Genomic DNA, 21516 nt, shown 5'->3' with positions numbered 1-21516 from the left:
TCCCAGGAGAACTACATCGGTAAGGGAGGTATGGGCCTGAGGACTCTCCAGACCTTCTTCACGAGCACAGTGCATGTTTATAATCAGGTCGCCCAGCCCCTCACCGCAGTCAGCTTCCTTGGCTCCTTGCAGAGGGAGGGAGTGTGACAGCTCCTAACTGTGTGATCCTGGAAACGTCACTTAACCTCTCTCTGTTTTGATATTTCTTCTTTAGCAAAATGGGAAAAAAAATGATAGGTTTGCAGTGAGTTGATATTTATAAAACACACAGGGCAACATCTGGCATATCATAAGCATTATATAAGTGTTTGGTAAATCAATGAAAATTAGAAGTTTTTAAATTTTAAGTGTAACAGTTGGAACCACTTCAGTAAGAGTCATTCCAATGCCATCTACCAGTTCCTACTATGAATCCAATTGAAGAATCCATCCATTCTGTTAATAAATGCCATTCTTACAAAAGTAGACAAATCAAGAAATTTACAAACCAAGCTGTTTGAAATAATCTGCCAGCGAACTCCAGGAATTCTTCTCAATTAAAGATTTGATAATAGCCCATGGTTGTTTTTTGTATTTCAAATCTGTTGAAACTCTAATGAATAAGGAAGGAAGAAGAATATTTAATTTACAAGATTTAATCACATTATGAACACTGCAATTAAATGTAGGAATGAATTCAGTGAAAAGCCAAAAGGATGTAAAGTCACTAAGACTACAAATAAAATTGTTCACTGAAAATAAATTCTTTAAAAAAATTACTGGGAACTGCTAATAATTTCATCAACTTGGCATTTTATTTCTTTGCTTTCTCAAACTCTGAATTTTCTTTATTTAAATAGCAATAAAGGCTCAAAATAAACTAAATTTCCTAAATGCCGTGTATAAAAAATCTCTAGTGGTCATACATTAGCTGAAAGTCACTATGCTAGCTGAGACTAGGGCAAGTATATGATGGGCCCAGCACCACCTTCAACACACCAACATTTCTGGTCTCCCACTGCAACAGAGCTGTTTACTGCCCACCACATGCTCCTCAAATCTCCCAACCCTCTTGCCGTTAAACAGGGTCCTGGGACCATTCTGGCCACTGGATTGTGAGCACAACTCTATAGCTCTCTCTCCTTTGGTAGTAACCGAAATGATACATATTCTGGATTGTGCAGCCCCAGAGGTCAAAGCCTCATCAGCCTGGGTTGTTGAGTGAGGCTTCCCACCCTTTGCTGACCACCCGTGGACACGCAAAGTAAGAAATAAAGTTTTGTTGTGTAAAACTGCAACTAAGATTTCAGGATTGATACATTGCCAGCATACAATGTAGCCTGTCCTGACTAAAACACTCCTTTACAGTAGCTCACCTCAGTCGGCATTTCTGCTTTGAAGATGGGATGATACAGTATCTGTTGAGAGTATAGAAGTAATCATGGTAGGGGACATCATGTGTCAGCACTTCTGCATCTACCAAATAAAACTGTGCTTCCCAACTTTCTTTATACAGTCTCTGCCAAAATAAGATGAAATTTTTTTGCATGTACATGTTTAATACATGAAATTCCCTGCCAACTTAGAACATGTATACCAGAATTCCTTCTCACAAATTACAAAAAACCATGAGGAGCCTAAATACAAAGCCAGAAGGGCCTCCACATTGCTATGTAATCTACAAATTGAGAAGAAGGGATGTACAGACATAGCATTTGCTGCCTCTCTGTCATTTCATTGTATAACTTTTTCCTCTTCATTTTAGGCATGCATAGGAGAAAGGAACTACATGATCTCTCATCTATGTTAGCAGTTTATTAAGAATTTCATATGTTCCTGGTAGAGGAACAATTCAAAATTCAATTGAACAAAGCCAGGACCCCACCCTAAAATTCATTAAAGTTTAATAAAAACCACTGTTAACCAAAAAAATGAAGGAAGGGGACAACCAGACAAAACACTGCTTTCCCTAAATAGGCTTTGAAGTGGTTGCTGGCCAACTCTTTCTCATTTTAACCGTACCTATTCTATTTATCCTCTAAAGTTATCCAAGACTCTCAGATACCAAAAAGAAACTTCTCTTAAATGTTTGGAAATCTTCGGAAGAGAAAATTTTAAGTCCTTTTGAACACTGATGGACAAAAACTATGATAGCAAAACTAATTCAGATGTTAATAGATATTTTCTAACTCTGTAGAACAGATATACTACACAGATATACAGTACTTCAACAGAACCAGCCGAACATAAACCGCAGTATATGACAGTGCCTGCTGGTCACAGAGTAGACAAAGCATTAAATACCTAACATTCTCTTCCTCACATGTCAGAGCAGCCACCTAGTTATTTGGCCCTAACCCTTGACACGATCCTGTAAATCAGATTCCAGTAGTATTCTTTTTTAAAAAAAAACACTTATTATGAAAAAGTTCAAACATATACAAGAGTAGAAATGAACATTACACAATGAACCCTCATCAGCTCATCAACCAGCTTCAATATTAACTCACATCCAGTCCTGTTTCATCTGTATCTCTCCCCACATTCCCTCCCTCCACCTTCATCTTCTGCCTAGCTACTTTTAAAAGATATCCTAACCACCAATATAATTTCATCCAAAAATACATCAGTATATTTCTTTATCAATTGCTCAGTGGTGGTGGTGGTCTAGTCACTCAGTTGTGTCTGACTCTTGTGACCCCATGGACTGTAGCCTGTCACATTCCTCTGTCCTTGGGATTTCCCAGGCAAGAATCCTGGAGTGGACTGCCATTTCCTTCTCCAGGGGATCTTCCCAACACAGGGATTGAAACCACATCTTCTGCATTGTAGGTGGATTCTTTACCACTGAGTCACCAAAGGATTCCATAAAATTCCTCAGTAGATCCCTTTAAAAGATAAATGCTCTTTGCTTTAAAATATAACAACTGTACCATTACAGAACATAGAAATGAACAATTTCTTAAATCTCAGAAAAGCCTTTTTACAGTTAGCTTTTATGTTGATTTGTTTATGTGCCTCTTAAACTCTTTTAACCTGTAAACAGTTTCTCCTTCCTTTTTTGTCTTGCTGTATACTTGTTGAAACTGTCTTGTAATAGGTGACTAGGACCTATGACAGGCATCTTTTCTCTTTGCACATGCATGGTTCTTTTGGAATACTGGCGGCATAGACATACCTGCTTTTCAGTGGCCGTGGTACACTTTCCAGTTAGCGGATTGTTAAGGACTATAGTGTAAGTCATGGTTCTCAGCCGGTCACCTCCAGGTTCCACATTCCAAGGGGTAGATACTACATCTAATCACAGCAAAAAAGAGTTAGTTAAAAGAGTTAGTTCTAGAAATTTGAAGGGTACGGCTTGTAATGGAATCAAAGAGAGAGTTTTTGAGCTATTTAAATTTTTATTTGTGACCAGTTCTAACTTCCTTATAACTGTATTATTCATTTAACCTTAAAGAAGAGTAAAGTCACATCAGGCACTCTTCTTGCATGTGACATTCACCTCATCTCTGATCCATTTACTTCTAAATTGTTGTCTATTCAAACAGTTTTTCTTTTCTCTAGAAGACAAAATTAAAAGTGTATCATCAGTGGGCTTCTTTTTAAAGTTCCCAGTACCTACAAAGAGAAGTAATGGTGTCCACTTATCAGAGACAGAACATTTCAACACTCTCATCATCAAGGACAAGACCTTGAAAGACATTTGTCCTTAATGTAGCAATATGATCTGATCTCAACTTGTGGAGAAATCACATCAATGAGAAATCATACAATGTTAATGGCTTCTCTGCCGAGATCTTTAATCAAGGAGGGGGCAATGGAATATAAATAAACTACATACACTTTTCTATATAAAGAAAACTCTAGAAAAATCTATGTTTATGGCAAGATTTTGTAAAAATTCTATTTCTTTTGCTTAGCAACAACACATTGAGCAAAAACACACTTTGAACAGAAATACTGTGGTATTGGAGAAGACTCTTGAGAGTCCCTTGGACTGCAAGAAGATCAAACCAGTCAATCCTAAAGGAAATCAGTCCTGAATATTCATTAGGACTGATGCTGAAGCTGAAACTTCAATACTGTGGCCACCTGATGCGAAGAATTGACTCATTTGAAAAGACCCTGATGCTGGGAAAGATTGAAGGTGGGAGGAGAAGGGGATGACAGAGGATGAGATGGTTGGATGGCATCACCAATTCTATGAACATGAATTTGAGTAAGCTCCGGGAGTTGGTGATGGACAGGGAAGCGTGGTGTGCTGCAGTCCATGGCGTCACAGAGTCAGACACAACTGAGCGTCTGAACTGAACATCTTTAGAACATAGCACCATATAACAAAGTTCATTTAACAAGCTAACACTAGGAAAATACAGGTAACAGCATCATGAACTCTATTCAAAGATCTGACTAAGTCACCTAGCACAACTGTTCTTGTTGTTGTTATTTAGTTGTTAGGTCGTATCTGACTCCTTGTGATCCCATGGACTGTAGTTTGCCAGGCTCCTCTGGCAAGAATACTGGAGTGGGTTGCCATTTCCTTCTCTAGGGGATCTTTCTAACCCAGGGATCAAACCCAGGTCTCCTGCATTGTAAGCAGACTCTGAGCCACCTGGGAAGCCCTACCTAGCACAATGGACTTAGGCAATTAGTATATCTGGCTGCTGCACACCAATATCCTAAAACAGAAGCTTTTATCTAACCTATTACCCATCATCAAAGGAAAGGAAACAAGGCTTTATGATATATTCAATTTTATTTAACTTCTTTCAGTCAGCTAAGCCTAGGGATTTAATGAGGGATCCTGAAGCTGCCTGTTGCTTATCTTATGCAAAAAAATTTTGCAAGTAAATTAAACAGGCAACATCTCAAATTATGGGATCTATAATACAGAATTTGTTTAAAAAATGATTTATTTAGGTGTACAAGAGATATAAAATTAATTATAAAATACTTTGTAAAATATCACTTTGGTCGTATGTCAGCCTGTTTCAGAAAAATTATACAAATAGTTCATTGTTAACCAGTGACTAAATTTAAAGATATCATTGAATTCTGCCATTAAAACTGCACACTATTCAACAAAGATAAAAGTCTCTCTTTCACTTGTATTTTCATCAGTGTTACCAAGAAGCCTATTGAATATTACGTGCCAGAATGTTACAACATTTTGGAATAGTCAAGCCCCCAGTACCTAAGTAAATTTCATCATAATACAAAGAACAGATGAAGTTATAAGAAAAAATGGCAACAGTATACAAAAAGACATATGAGCCATTTTGATACAATAAGTTGAAGTAATCAAAAGCAAAAATTGCAAAATAAATAATTCAAGAATCCTTTGATGTAATAAAATTTAAAAATTGGCGAATCTTCACATCCACTAGGGTAACTATTATCGCAAAAACCTGAAAATAAGAGGTTGGCTAGATATGGAGAAATTGGAACTTTTATGCAGTGCTGGTGGGACTGTAAAATGATGCAGCCACTGTGGAAAACAATATGGCAGTTCTTCAAAAAACTAAATATAGAATTACCTTATGATCCATTTCTACTTCTAGTTATTACCCAAAGGAACCAAGAGCAGGGATTCAAACAGATACTTGTACACCAGTGTTCACAGCAGCAGCATCCACAATAACTAAAAAGTGGAAATAACTCAAAACTCCACTGATAAAGGAGTAGGTATACAAAATGTGGCATAAACATACAATGGTTTAGCATTTATTCTTTAAAACGAATGAGATGAAATCCATACTGCAATATGGATAAACCTTGAATACATTATGCTAAGTGAAATAAGCAGTCACAAAGAAACAAATACTGTAAGTGTGGTATTGGAGAAGACTCCTGAGAGTCCCTTGGACTGCAAGGAAATCAAACCAGTCAATCCTAAAGGAAATCAGTCCTGAAATTCATTGGAGGGACTGATGCTGAGGCTGAAGCTCCAATACTTTGGCCACCTGGTACAAAGAGCTGACCCATTAGAAAAGACCCTGATGCTGGTAAAGATTGAAGGCAAGAGAAGGGGATGATAGAGGATGAGATGGTTGGATGGCATTACCGACTCAATGAGCATGAGTTTGAGCAAGCTCCAGGAGACAGTGAAGGACAGAAAAGCCTGGCGTGCTGCACTCCATGGGGTCCCAAAGAGTCAGACAGCTGCGTGACTGAACAACAAAAGCATAGAAAAATTTACAGAGGCAGAAAGTAGAATGGTGTTCATCAGGAGATGGGGAGAGGGGTAAATGGAGCGTTACTGTTTACCAGGGACAGAGTTTCAGTTTGGGGAAGATGAAAAGTTCTAGCGATGGTGATGGGTACACAACAATGTGAATGCACTTAATGCCACTGAACTTTACACTTTAAAATTATTAAAATGGTAAGTTTTATGTTATGTGCAGAAATAATACCACAATAAAAAAGACTGGTGAATGTAGGTGATGGGTAGGTTTCATTATACTATTCATGCAACTTTTCTAAAGCTTTGCATTTTTTTCAAAATTAGAAAATTGAATAAAAAGACTTAAAACTGAGCTTTACATTATAAAAATAGTGTCCTATAACCATAAACAAAGATTTTAAAGAATTCAAATTAAGTGATTTTTATTAAAAATTATTAAGAAAAATTATTAAGAATAATTATTATTCTTAATAATTTAAAATAAATTTTAATTATAAAAAAATAGATCCAGAAGTAGCCGTTTAAGTGCTGAAATTAGGTTAAATCCACAAATAACTGACCATACTATATTATCGCATTAAACTCTTAATAGTTTAAAAAGAAACTTTTGAAACCTGTTCTCAAGAAATGCAACTTTGATTACCAGATAACAAATTCAGAAGATAATAGAATAGTGTGCAATCATAAGCAGATTATCTCTTTGGGGGCAAACCTTCTGACTAATTCTAGGTCTAATGGCAACACGCCTATAACTATTTATACTTGTGATAAGCCAGAAGCCTTTGCTTCCCAAAGCCATTTATAGCATCAGATGGCAAACACAGTCATCCATGCTGAAGCTAGATATGATATCAGACACCAAACGCAGCTGTGATTTAAAAAAAAAAAACCTTCATTTTGTACCAACGTGGAATAACATAGCTAGTTCCCTCTGGGCCTTTCCAGCCATAAAAATGGCAGTGCAATATCAACAGGCATCATCTTAGAAAATTAAGAGATATAAAATATCCAGCTCTTCTGGAATGGCAAATTCTCCAGGCAGACATGAATAGCAAGAACATACAAAATAGATTCAGAACAGATACATTGTTAAACATGAGCTACTGAGTGAAAAGAAAGATTTATATCCCTCAGGTATTATACATTTTTAAAACTGGAAGAATAGGGTGAAAATTAATGATTTTTAAAAACATGACATTTAATATAACCACAAGACAATAGCTATCAATCAGAAATTGCTTTGCTACTCTACTATGAATAATAAGAAAAAAATTACTTTTTTATATCTAGTCTGTATCAATGTTATAACCTATGAATATGTAATTATGTTTACATAAAAGTTTCAAATAAAGGAATAACATCTAATGGTTAATAAAATGGTTAGATTATACATTATATTTAACTTGACTCTCTTTGACTATGTCAAATGACTCAGCTTATATGGATCTCTGCCACTGGTGTTTTCTAATTTTATATAGCAAGTTAAACCATATGCTCCCAAAGTTTCTAAGATATCTTGAAATATTTAGGATAAATTCAATTTCAGGTTGGCTATATGCTTCTTTGAGATGTTTACCAAAATAGAACTTTTAACACATAATCAATAAAATCTTTTTTATAACTACCTTCCTAATTGGAATATTTTCATTAAGGTAGACCATAGGCATTGCAACCTCAAGTCTCCATGAATTTTCAGAAAAAACATAAATGTGTACCACTACCCAAATCAAGATAGAGAGCTTTACCAGCATCCCAGAAGCTCCCTTCCAGTCTTTATCCACCCACAGCAGTCCCCACAGCAGTTAACTACTCTGCTGCTTTTATGTCTATAAATAAGTTTTACCTCGTTTTGAACTTTAAATAAAGAAATCACAGTATGTACTATTTTATGTCTGACTTCTCTTGCTTAATACTACACTATTCCCATAAGATTTATACGTATTGTTAGCAGCAGTTGTTGTTGTTGTTGTTTTTTCCATCGCCATACAGTATTCTTTTGTGTGAACATACATCTGTTTATCCATTCTACTACTGGTGGATATTTGGGCTGTTTTGGGTTTGGGGGCGATTATAAATAATGCTGCTATGAACACGGCAGTACACGTCTTTCAGAGGACACTGGTACCCATTTCTGAGGTTATATGTATCTAGTAGATACCACCAAATCATTTTGCAAAGTGACTATACTCGTTCATACTCTGCTAGAATCCAATTGGCTTCCTAGGTGGCACTAGTGGTAAAGAACCCATCTGCAAATGCAGGAGACGCAGAGGTGCAGGTTTGATCCCTGGGTCAGGAAGATCCCTGGAGGAGGGCATGGCAACCCACTCCAGCATTCTTGCCTAGAGAATCCCATGGAGCCTGGCGGGCTACAGTCCATAGGGTCTCAAAGAGTCGGACACAACTGAAGCAACTCAGCACACATGCACAGAATCCAACTATTCCACAATGGAATCCTTTTAAATGTGGCTCAACCCAGTTGAACTGCTATATTAATAAATAAATGGAGTTTTAGTTCTCAAAGGGTCTGAACTTAATAGTAGGTAAGATCTGACTAATTGAAAAATTATACTATTTACATGTGATTTTACCCAAAACACCTAAACACCAGTTTCTACATCACCAAAATAAAATCGAAGCCTGTCTAATTTTTCCACTTGACAACATAAACTTTCTAAGGATAATAAAATTCTCCCACATTTATCATTAGATAAGAACACAAGACCAACCTATTATATTTCTAGAATTAGAAAATCTCTGCATAAAGCGTGAACTGGTGAACAGCAATTCAAACATTCTTTCAGCACTGATATGAAACACACGGTTGATATAAAGTCTTCCATGAAGGTCTTTCTCAAGAATGTTTTCTGGGGAAACAAAAAACACAAAACAAAAAGGGAAGACATCAAAGAAAGGTAATTTCAAGGTTTCATTTTGTTTGTTTTGGGCACAAAATGGCTTTTAAATGTGATTACAATGATCACAGCACATTACATGACACTTAAAACTCTAAATTGGTATTATATACATACATATTATGTATAACTATACATAAAAGTAGGTAGTAATTAAACTATATATGATCAGTAGTTCAATTCTCAAAAACCAAGATATAGAAATATTTAATTTGCATGATATCAAACTCCCATAATATCGTATATCATTCAAAAGAACAGTTCATGAATTTCTGTGTCATCCATGTGCAGCAGCCACGCTAACCTCTGTATCATTCCAATTTCAATATATGTGCTGCCAAACCAAGCACTCAAAAAAATATTTAAAAAAAAGGAATCTTTCAAGAGTGACAAGGGACACATAGCAGGTCCTATTTCTGAATGTGCATACAAAATAAGTAAATATTAAGACATAAATGGCTTTAATATCTGCTGTACTCACTATCTTACGAGTCTGAATAATGTTTCAAACTTGACTTAAAGTTCACTCCCCCAAGACAAATATCACTGTATTCACAATCTGTTCTCTATATCACACATTAAAATAAATCTTTCTTAAAGAGAAAAATAAATATCATATATTAACACATATATATGGAATCTAGAAAGATGGTACTGATGAACCTATTTGCAGGAAAGCAATGGAGACACAGGCATAGAGAACAGACTTGTGAAACAGTGGGGAAGGAGAGGGTGGGACAAATGGAGAGAAGAACATATACACTACCATATGTAAAAGAGATGCCAGTGGGAATTTGCTGTATGACTCAGGGAGCACAAACTGGTGCTCTGAGACACCCTAGAGGGGTGGGATGGGGTGGGTGGTGGGAGGGCAATTCAAGAGGGAGGGGACATATGTATACCTATAACAAACTCATGCTGATGTGCAGCAAAAACTGTCACAATATTGTAAAGTAATTATCCTCCAACTAAAATAAGTTAATTTAAAAAATAAACATGTGTAAAAAATAATTTATCAAAAAAGAAATCCTTCTGGAAAGTATTTTTCAAACTTAATTAAAGCCCAATGGAATACTATACTTTTTCTAAGAACCTGACAGCAATGTTGAAAACTCTTTTGTAGAAAATAAGGAAGCTCACCTCTCCTCATATTCCCTGGAAACACAACATGAAATAGCCCATGCATTCACAATGTTACCACATGCCAGGTATTGTGCTAAGCAACTTAGAGGTAGTCACACATATTCTCACAGCAATCCTGTGAGGCAAGAGCTATTCACATCTTCATCTCCATTGTACAGATGAGGAAACTGCAGCACTCAGAGAATTGCCAAAGCTCCATGGCTAGTCAGTGACTGAACTGGAATCTGAAATCATTCTAGCTCAAGAACACACAAACTTAACCCTATTCTATAGTGCAAGGAATTTAACTCAGAAGAATCTAAAGGAAATGGCAGGGCTGGGGGACATCTAGGAATAGGAGTCTGGTAGAATAAAGGAAATAGAGTAAAGCAATCCAATTGAAATTTTAATGATTTCAGGACTGGAGTTATTTATTATTTCACGGATTATGCCCATCATTACAAAATGAAAACTGTGACAAAAGCTCCCCATAGCTCACAAATCAAGTTCTAAGAATTATGTGTTGAGCATCTGTCCACATTAAGCCATGGGAAGCAGTCAAAGTAAAAGGCAGTGGTCTAAGAAGCAGGAAAGAAAAATCCCTCCAGCTCTGCCTTCACTCCAGCTACTCCTCATGAAATGGTCTGTCTCCCTGTTTTGTTATAGGTGCAGAGAAGTTAGGGATAGTGGGTAGATACCAATTTACCTCCTTCCTGCAATAATACTACTTGTAGACAAAAGCATACACATGGTAGGCACTGCAATCTCAAGTAATGGCTCCTTTGGCATAGAAATTAATCACTGAAACTAGGCAATTTACTAAGGTTCTGTGAGGTAACTTCCCAATTAGGCTTGAGAAATAGCTTTTTCTGACACAGAAGTAATATATGTTCATTATGACTTCCCTGATAGCTCAGTTGGTAAAGAATTCCCCCTGCAATGCAGGAGACCCTGGTTTGATTCCTGGGTCGGGAAGATCTGCTGGAAAATGGATAGGCTACCCACTTCAGTATTCTTGGACTTCCCAGGTGGCTCAGCTGGTAAAGAATCCACCTGCAATGAGGGATACCTTGCTTTGATCCCTGGGTTGGGAAGATCCCCTGGAGAAGAGGAAGGCTACCCACTCCAGTATTCTTGCCTGGAGAATTCCATGGACTGTATAGTCCTCGGGGTGTCAAAGACTCAGACACAACTGACGACTTTCACTTTAACTTTCACGTTCATTGTAAAAATAATTCATATATTCACAAGAAAGCAAAGAAGTATAGGTATTCTATGTATCCTGATCATCACCTCCACAGAATTTATCCCGACTTGTAATTATATATTTACTGACTTAGTGCCTTTTTATTGCCTCTTTCCTGCACTAGACTCTAAGTTCTATGTGAGCAGGGATCATGTTGATTTCAAACACCTAAGTACATTACGAGTTTGGCACATAAGTGTTAAATAACCATTTTTGAATGAACAGGTGACTGTGGGAAATACAAAAAAATCGTAAGTAAAGTCGCTCAGTCGTGTTCGACTCTTTGCAAACCCATGGACTATAGTCTACCAGGCTCCTCAGTCCATGGAATTTTCCAGGCAAGAGTACTGGAGTGGGCTGCCATTTTTTTGCAATGATACTTCTAATTTTTTATTTTTTAATAATTTTAGAGGGACAATGAACTAAACTAGACTTTATTCCTATTTTTTCCAGTAATGTCTTTTTCTGTACAAGGATCCAGCCCAAGGTACCATGTTTGTACTTGGTTGTTATCATCTTAGTCTCCTCCAATCTATGACAGCCTCACTTTTTTCTTGTTTTTCAATGACCTAATACATTTGAAAGTACAGGTCAGGTATTATGTAGAATGTCCCCCAATTTGGGTTCACCTGAGGTTTTTTTCATGATTAGACCAGGGTTGGGATTTGGGGGACGAACACTACAGAGGTGAAGTACCCTTCTCCTCAAACTCAGGGGGTACACATAACAGCATTAACCTTGATTAACCTTGATCAATTGGTCAAGGTGGTATCTGGCAGGCTTTTCCACTTTAAAGGTATTATTTTCCTCTTTCCATATTCTATTCATTAGAAATGAGTCCCTAAGTTCAGCCCATCTCAAGGGGAAGAGAATTCAGCTCCACCTCCTGGAAGGGAAAAGATCTACATATATACTTTACCTATATTATTTGGGGCTCTGTAAGGAAGACTCCTGCTTTCTCCCCCATTTATATATTTATTCAACCACGGGTATCAGGATGGACATACAAAGTCAGTTTATACTTTGGGTTATAATCCAGTACTATCATTATTTATTTTGCTGCTCACACTTATTTTTTGTTTGGCCATTAGAAGCTCTTTCAGGTTGACGCCTATGGCCTTTTGACATGCCTTTTTTTTTTTTTCAAGCACTACTTTATATTCTTGCACTATATCTGGGCTCATTTTGTATATTCCCCACCCTAGCCCTTCCCAGGTGGCTCTAGTGGTAAAGAACCCACCTGTCAACTCAGGAGACATAAGAGACCTGGGTTCAATCCCTGGGTCAGGAAGATCTCCTGGAGGAGGGCATGGCAACCCACTCCAGTATTCTTGCCTGGAGAATCCCCTGGACAGAGCAGCTTGACGGGCTACAGTCCATGGGGTCACAAAGAGTCAGACACAAGTGAAATGTGCACCGTAACCCTAAAAGCAGCCATTTCTCTAAGGAGTCCTGGAACTATTATTTTTCAAAAGTAAGTTTCCTTCCTTAAATTTCACATTTAAGAAGGAAATAAATTGTATTCATAAAAGTATTTCAATACAATGTCTTCATATTTCATTTAAACTCTACTGTTAGATAAAATGTTCTGCATCATGACTGATAAAAACATAACTTGTGGTATTACTACCAGAAATTAACAATAATACCTTTTGTATGCATATGTGTTCAAGGAAGTAAGGATATGAAATAAACTATTTCCACCTGGGATTATTTATTTATTAAATTCATGGTACTTTAAAGCCTCCTATCTAAATAACATTATCAATCATACTGCTGGAACATATTAAGCTAGCAGGTGGTATTTTAAATGGAGAAAGGAACACTGCTCAACTTAGTAGCAGGTTACTATTTCCAATAAAGAATAAATACTATTTCAAATATAACAATTTGAAAGTGGCCAATGGAAAATGGTAGGAAAATTGAGACAGATAAATATAAGAAGGACCTTGGCATGAATAAAACTGAAACCACTGAGCACATACTCAACACATTTTGGTAGGATTTTGAGTATGTGTGAAAACATGCATTAGGTAGGTATGCAGGAAAGGCAGGTAATTTGGAGTTTAATTGAGTAACTAAAGAGATACAATTTGTTTTATCTTCCATTGTCTAAAAACTGGTGATCAGGGCTTCTATGCAATACAGAAACTACACCACTATTATTCTTTCTTTATGTGTAGATAAAGATGCATTTTATATGAGTTTTAATGTTACTCTTTAGGTAACTTATTAATGTGAATTGTATGGGAAGTGAATGAGAATTTTTTTTTTAAAGGATCACTCTTATAAAAGAGCAGATGAGAAAGAAAAAGAAAAAAAATCCTCATTTGGTTCTTTTATTGCATCAATTGAGATGATGCAATAAAATGATGATTTGGGGTTTTTTTCCTTCATTCTATTAAGTGACAAATTACACTGATTAATTTTTGTCTGTTGACCCATTCTCAAATTCCAGGAATAAATCCCACTTGGTCATAGTGTATAACCCTTTTAATGTACTGCTTTTGTTTGCTCGTATTTTGTTCAGGATTTCTATGTCAATATTTGTAAAGGATATTTGTAATTTTCTTGTAGTGTCTTTGCCTGTCTTTGGTATCAGTGTAAAAGTTTTCAAAATATATTCTGGATGCAAAAACAAACATACAAAAATCCTCATTTGCGTGTCACTTATGTGTCTGGCCACTGGGTGCCAGAGCAGGTCTTTCTACAGGAGAAGCTTGGCCAGGCAGGGATAACTAACTCACACAGCTGCATGCTGTTGTTCTTTAGTTGCTAACTCATGTCCAACTCTTTTGCAACCCCATGGACTGTAGCCTGACAGGCTCCTCCATCCATGGAATTTCCCAAGCACAAATGGTAAGGACACTAAGAGAGTCTAGTCATTCCTGGTGCTTGATCCTTTCAAAAAAACTTCCTCTCATTGATTTTTTCAAAAGAATACAACTGTCTTCTTAATACATTCTAATTTTTAAGAACCTGTTTATTTTTACTTATGTTTTTAAGAGCGTAGATTTAGTTTTCACCAAAGATACTTCGGTGTTTCCAAGCCAAGGTCGAACTTGATTTGGATTTGGTTTTCCTGGATTTGGTTCGGTTTTGGATCTGGATTTGATTTTAGATTTGAACTGGATTTGATTTAGATTTGACTTGGATTTAACTTTGGTTTTCATGGATTTAGTAAACAGCCTTCAGGGGTTTCCAAACCAGGTCTAAGCTGAACAGTAAATGGACTAGAAATACAGTCATGTCAGACAGATCCAAACCACAACAATGTCCCCATCACCAACACTCCAGCAGGAATAGTAATATAACATGCTGGTACAAAAGAAGGTATAGCAGAACTCCACTGGCATGACTCTGCTTCCTGAAATTTGAAAGTAGTCAGCCACTACCCTACCCTTCCTATTGTCTCCTCACTTCACTGACTTCAATGTCAGTAATCTTACAGCTAAAAAAAAAAGAAAACTCCTTGAAGTGACCTTGAAATTTCATGACTTGATAAGCATGACAAGCCCAGGTTATTGGTTATAACTTAAAGAAAGTAAAGAGAACATGATTTGCTCTAAAGTTTCCCTTAAGCAACTGATTTTTGTTTTGACTGAGTGACTTCACTTTCACTTTTCACTTTCATGGATTGGAGAAGGAAATGGCAACCCACTCCAGTGGTCTTGCCTCGAGAATCCCAGGGACAGAGGAACCTGGTAGGAGGCCATCTACGGGGTCGCACAGAGTCAGACATGACTGAAGCAACTTAGCAGTAGCAGCAGCAGCTACATTCAAAAAATTAAGGTCAAGGCATCCAGTCCCATCACTTCATGGCAAATAGATGGGGAAACAATGAAAATAGTGACAGACTTTATTTTCTTGGGCTCCAAAATCACTGCAGATGGTGACTGCAGCCATGAAATTAAAAGACATTTGCTCCTTGGAAGAAAAGCTATGACAAACCTAGACAGCATATTAAAAAGCAGAGACATTACTTTGCCGACAAAGGTCCATCTAGTCAGAGATATGATTTTTCCAGTAATCATGTATGGATGTGAGAGTTGTACCATAAAGAAGGCTGAATGCCGAAGAATTGATGCTTTTGAAGTGTGGTGTTGGAGAAGACTCGTGAGGGTCCCTTGGACTGCAAGGAGATCAAACCAGTCCATCCTAAAGGAAATCAATCCTGAATACTCATTAGAAGGACTGATACTGAAACTGAAGCTCCAGTACTTTGGCCACCTGATGCAAAGAGCCAACTCGTTAGAAAAGACCCTAATGCTGGGAAAGATTGAAGGCAGAAGGAGAAGGGGATAACAGAGGACGAGATGGTTGGATGACATCACTGACTCAATGGACATGAGTTTGAGCAAGCTCCAGGAGATGGTGAAGGACAGGGAAGCCTGGTGTGCTTCAGTACACAGGGTTGCAAAGAGTCAGACATGACTAAGTGACTGAACAACTACTTTTGAAATCTCTCTCTTCCCTTCTCTTTTTGTGGTTAAAGAAAGTAGTAAGATTTATAGTATTACACCATGCAGATTTTCATTATGATTTTTTAAAACTCAAACTGTATTAGACTTAAATGTAAGACCTGAAACCATAAAACTTCTAGAAGAAAACATAAGCAAGTACATTCTTTGACACCTTTCTTAGCAGTATTTTTTATGTCTTCTCTAGCAAGATAAATAAAAGCAAAAATAAACAAATCAAACTAAAAAGCTTTTGCACAGTGAAGGAGATTATAATGAAAATGTAAAGGCTGCCTAATGAATGTCAGAAGATATTTGCAAATGATATATCTAATAAGGGGTTAATATCCAAAATATACAAAGGACTCATACAACTCAACTGAAAATTACCTGATTAAAAAAGGAAATGAGCAGAGGACCTAAATAGACATTTTTTCAAAGAAGACATACAGATGGCCAACAGGCACGTGAAAAGATGCTCAGCATCATTAATCATCAGGGAAATACAAATCAAAACCACAATGAGGTACCATCTCACACCAACAGAATGGCTATTACCAAGAAGATAGCAAATAACAAGTATTGGTGAGAATGTGGAGAAAAGGGAACCTTAGTACACTGTTGGTGGGAATGTAAACTGGTGCAATCATTATGGAAAATATTAGGTAAGTTCCTCAAAAAACTAAAACTAGAACTACCATAAAATCCAGTAATTTCACTCCTAGGTATTTTCCTAGGTATTTATCTGATAAAAATGAAAACACTAATTCAGAAAGATATATGTACCCTACTAGGTTCACTGCAGCATTATTACAATAGCAAAAATATGGAAGCAACCTAAGTGCCTATCAACAGATAGAAGGGATAAAGACAATGTGGTATAGATATATACAATGGAATATTGTTGTTGTTTAGTTGAATTAACACTTATCCATGAATTGTTAAAATCAAATGCTAAATTATTAATGATCTCACTAGAGATTAAAAAATAGTGTTCCTGTGGCCTGTTAGATTCAATAAAATAGATAATATAGTTTCTGGTGGTGGTTGTAGTTTAGTCGCTAAGTCATATCTGACTCTTGCGACCCCATGGACTGTAGCCCTCCAGGCTCCTCTGCCCATGGAATTCTCCAGGCAAGAATACTAGAGTGGGTTGCCATTTCCTTCTCCAGGGGATCTCCCCAACCCAGGGCTAGAACCCACTTCACCTGCATTGCAGGTGGATTCTCTACCAATGAGCCATCTGTGGTAAAGGGAAGCCCAAAATGGAATATTACTCATCCATAAAAAAGGATGAAATCTTGCCATTTTTGGCACAGATGGACCTAGAGAATATTATGCTTAGTGAAATAAACCAGACAAAGAAAGACATATACTGTATCATTTCACTTATATGTGGAATCACAAAACAATGAACAAGTATAACAGAAACAGAGCCATAGATACAGAGAACAAACAGGTGGTTGCCAGAAGGGAAGGAGGCGGGGAAGGAGATAAACAGGTGAGTGAGATTAAGAGGTACAAATTTCAGATACAAATGAGTCATGGGTAAAAAGAAAAAAAAAAGTTGCTTTTCCATCGCTACTGCTGCATTTCCACTGACTCAATGCATGGGGTAATATAGGCTAAATGTGATGAAGATCTTCAAATTTCAGGCTTCTAAAAGGTGATGATGGGTTAGATTTAGCAGCCCCTTTCCCCTGTTTCTTCCATCCTTTTTTGATTCTTTATAGAGTGAGACTGTATTTGGTACAAAAAACAATTCTCAATCTGCACACACTTTATACAAAAGTAAACATTAAAAGAAAAAACTGAAATTTTACTTAAAATTTATAAGAAAGTCTTTACCTTCATCGACAGAATCTGAAGTGCTGCTTTTGTCCAGAGAAAGATACTCATTTTTATTCAAGTCCAGTGATTTTGATGACTGTCTACTTAACCTCTTTTCTGAAGTTAGTGAAGGACTTTTGATATGTTTCTCACTTTGGGGTTCCTCTTTCCCTAACCCCTGGAAGGCAAACAATGAGTTCTTTAATAATAAACACATTTTGAAATGCTGCTCTTTGAGAGCTTTGTTATGTTTATATTACATTTGGTCCATAAAATATTGATAGATAATATAGATGATCCTAAAGTCATCTTCTTATACACTAATGAACAATACATTTATGAATAACATCATAAAGAAGAACTCACAGACAGTTAACAACATGTGGATCACTTAAGTCGAAGAGAAAGGGGAAGAAGGACAAAAATAATGGAGTGGTCAGTTCTTTGGGGTGTGCAAGGAAAGGAGTCAAACCCAATTAGTTTCCCCAGGCAATACCTGCCCATCAACTCAAGGAAGAGAACTCACCCATCTCTCAGGACCAGTAACTAAAGGGAAAAGGGAAAGAAAATAGAGATATAAAAGTCACATCAGAGTACAGTGAGGGAGAACAGATTAAAGGAGAAAGATTTAAGCAAATCCATAAGAATACAGTTGGATTTACTGTTAAGGGACTAAGGGGTTGTACATTAAAATACATTCAATATATACTGCTATCCATACTTTCTGGAAATGGCTTAATAAAGATATATCAAATTATAAAGAAATTTCTGTAATAAATTTAATATTAGGCCTTAAAGTATGAATGCTATTACTATGTTAGTAGTAGTCAAGTAGAGGAGTATTGTAATTAGGCTTAACGGAACAGTGTGAAAAATACAAACCATATGGAAGTGTACTTTCTTGCATTGTCTGCATATAAGCAGATGAAAGACAGCAAAAGCATATAATCGTTCTACCTCCTGCCCCGTGAGATCTTAGGGCAGCCCTGAACAACAGAAGCAGCTCCAGGGAGGAAGAGCTCCAGGAAAGCAGAATAACAACTGGGACCCAGGGCACAATTTATTAAAATATTACACTATCCTAAGTCAGAGGATTGACTTTTCAATCAGAGATTACTGTTAAAGTCAAGACTTGATTTATTCAGGAGTTCCACACTACAAAACAACATGCTTATTAGCTGACCTAGGACCTCTATAGATGCTAAGTAGAGTAAATTTCCACACATATTTCTTGTTTTAATTAAGATTTAGTTCCTATTGTAACAAACATGGACAGATACCTATAGGAAAAGCAACATCACTATTTTTGAATGGTTAGCATCTGGATGATTTGTATTTCTTTGTACACTTTTCTATATTTCCTGAATCTTTAAAGAGATTATTAATTTTGTAACTTATTAAAAACTTATTCTTAGGAAATTCTATTTCTTTTCGTTACTACCAACTTTGTTGGAGATTATTAATTTTATAACTTAACAAAAACTTATTCTTAGAAAATTCTATTTCTAACTTTTTGTTATTACCAACCTTTTTGGAAGTAAAAATGAAACAAAGTGACATGATATTTGATATCTGAGAATCTTACTGTACTTCTCCTCTTGAATGTAAAAGGCAAAAAGGGACCAAACTTCTAGATTACTTGTATTCCATAAACTGAAAACATCTATCCTAAACGTCAATGAAATATATAATCAAACTTAAAACATTAAATTACTCCTCTACATCCATTTCTTTTTCTTAGAGAAAGTATGACTTCCTTTAAGAACAAAACTAGAAGGGCCAACAGATTAACTATCTCAAGAACAGGTACAGAAGACATTGTCAAAGAAGCTGTAGGAAGGACTCAAGGAATATTAATATTAATAGTTCTGAAAACCTAGTCTCAAAGTCAGATATGTGTAAAGGGATAAGGGGACTGCAAGAGATCCCCTGTCCTGTTAAACCCCAAAACTCAGTGGCTTGTTCTTCTCAGTGAAAGCATACAAGGGGATTGGCATTCAGAATCACCTCCCTTACACAAGTAGTAAGTTCCTAAGTGTCCCTTGATGAATGAGTTTTACATGAAATCCACAACACAAAATCAGACTGAGATAGATGCATGATGGTCGCCTGAAACAAGCTGAAAACTTGCGGGCCTTTTACATAATCTATTTCAATGTTTCCCAAACATTTATTCACAACAGATGCTGGGAGCTCCGTGAGAGAAGGTAAAAGGGGTCCATTGCTGGCCACACACAGATTCTTCTTCAACTTTAATGTGTGCCATAGTTGCTTCAGTCGTGTCCATCTCTTTGTGACCCTGTGGACTGTAGCCCGCCAGGCTCACCATCCATGGGATTCTCCAGGCAAGAATATTGGAGTGGGTTGCCATTTCCTTCTCCATTCAACTATAATAGATTATGGTTATTGAATACTTAATATGTGTCAAGGACTATTCAATGTACTTTCACATATATTAATTAATTTAGTCCTTACGTAAAAATTCCTATGGGGTATTAGTGTCCTCATCTTATTGTTGAGAAAAGAAAGGCATAGAGAGGCTAAGTAATTAATTTATTTCAGGTCATACAGTTAGAAAGTGGCAGAGGTAGAGTGTGAAGCCAGTGCTTTGATTTAAAAAATTCAGCAATGGCCCAAAATTTGCATCACCAATCAGAAGAACAACAGCTGCACACTCTCATCACTTAGAATGTGGTTTCTAAGTGCAATCCATCACTAAAATCTATGGCTCCTTAGACAAGTAGCTGATACTAAGTCTGGGACTGAAAATATAAAAAATGTGCTTGGGACACATTATTGTACCAGAAAGAAAGGAAGCTGTCAAAAATAATCGAGTATTTCTAAAGGACAGAGGAGCCAACTTAAAGGGGCTCCCATTGGCAGAGGGGACAATATGAGTATAACAAGTAATAATAATGATGACTGTGATTGATAGAAACTCACCAAAACTTTTTAAAAAATTGATAGGCTTATAATAATACTTGAAAAAATAAAGGAAGAAACTAACTAGCTCAAGTGCAAGTCGCTCAGTTGTGTCTGACTCTGTGACCCCATGGACTATACAGTGCCCATGGAATTCTCCAGGCCAGAATACTAGAGTGGTAGCCTTTCCCTTAGGAGAAGGCAATGGCACCCTACTCCAGTACTCTTGCCTGGAAAATCCCACGGACGGAGTAGCCTGGTAGGCTGCAGTCCACAGGGTCGCTACAAGTCGGACATGACTGAGCAACTTCACTTTCACTTTTCACTTTCATGCATTGGAGAAGGAAATGGCAACCCATCCAGTGTTCTTGCCTGGAGAATCCCAGGGACGGGGGAGCCTGGTGAGCTGCCATCTATGGGGTCACACAGAGTCGGACACGACTGAAGTGACTTAGCAGCAGCAGCAGCCTTTCCCTTTTCCAGGGGATCTTCCCAACCCAGGGATCGAACCCAGGTCGCCCACATTGCAGGGGATTCTTTACCAGCTGAGCCACAAGGGAAGCCCAAGAATACTGGAGTGGGTAGCCTATCCCTTCTCTAGGGGATCTTCCCAACCCAGGAATCGAACCAGGGTCTCCTGCATTGCAGGTGGATTCCTTACCAACTGAGCTATCAGGGAAACCCTAACTAGCTAACTAGCTATGAAAATTAACTGGATGTGTCTGATTTAGTGGGCTTCCCAGGTGGTGCTAGTGGTAAAGAACCCACCTGCCAATGCAGGAGATGTAAGAAACATGGGTTTGATCTCTGGGAAGATCCCCTAAAGGAAATGGCAACCCATTTCTTGCCTGGAGAATC

General features: G+C 37.2%; 1 protein-coding gene and 1 pseudogene across 4 annotated transcripts in view; both read right to left on the bottom strand.

The window, feature by feature from the left end:
- The window catches only part of GRAMD1C (GRAM domain containing 1C), a 98970-nt gene that overhangs the window by 11224 nt on the left and 66230 nt on the right, over nucleotides 1-21516 (bottom strand). For all 4 annotated transcript variants that reach the window (XM_055568214.1, XM_055568213.1, XM_055568211.1 and 1 more), the window contains 5 exons: nucleotides 17755-17914; nucleotides 8893-9030; nucleotides 3158-3276; nucleotides 1356-1498; nucleotides 489-592 (listed from right to left, as the gene is read on the bottom strand). In XM_055568214.1, the coding sequence (XP_055424189.1) occupies nucleotides 489-592; nucleotides 1356-1498; nucleotides 3158-3276; nucleotides 8893-9030; nucleotides 17755-17914 (664 nt within the window). The remainder of the gene's footprint in view (nucleotides 1-488; nucleotides 593-1355; nucleotides 1499-3157; nucleotides 3277-8892; nucleotides 9031-17754; nucleotides 17915-21516) is intronic.
- On the bottom strand, nucleotides 9330-9428 carry LOC129645133 (uncharacterized; annotated as a pseudogene).

Source organism: Bubalus kerabau, chromosome 2 (genome assembly GCF_029407905.1).
Source record: "Bubalus kerabau isolate K-KA32 ecotype Philippines breed swamp buffalo chromosome 2, PCC_UOA_SB_1v2, whole genome shotgun sequence".
Classification (NCBI taxonomy): Eukaryota; Metazoa; Chordata; class Mammalia; order Artiodactyla; family Bovidae; genus Bubalus; species Bubalus kerabau.
The sequence above is the reverse complement of the archived record's forward strand: the minus strand, read 5'-3'. Positions and strand labels throughout refer to the sequence as shown.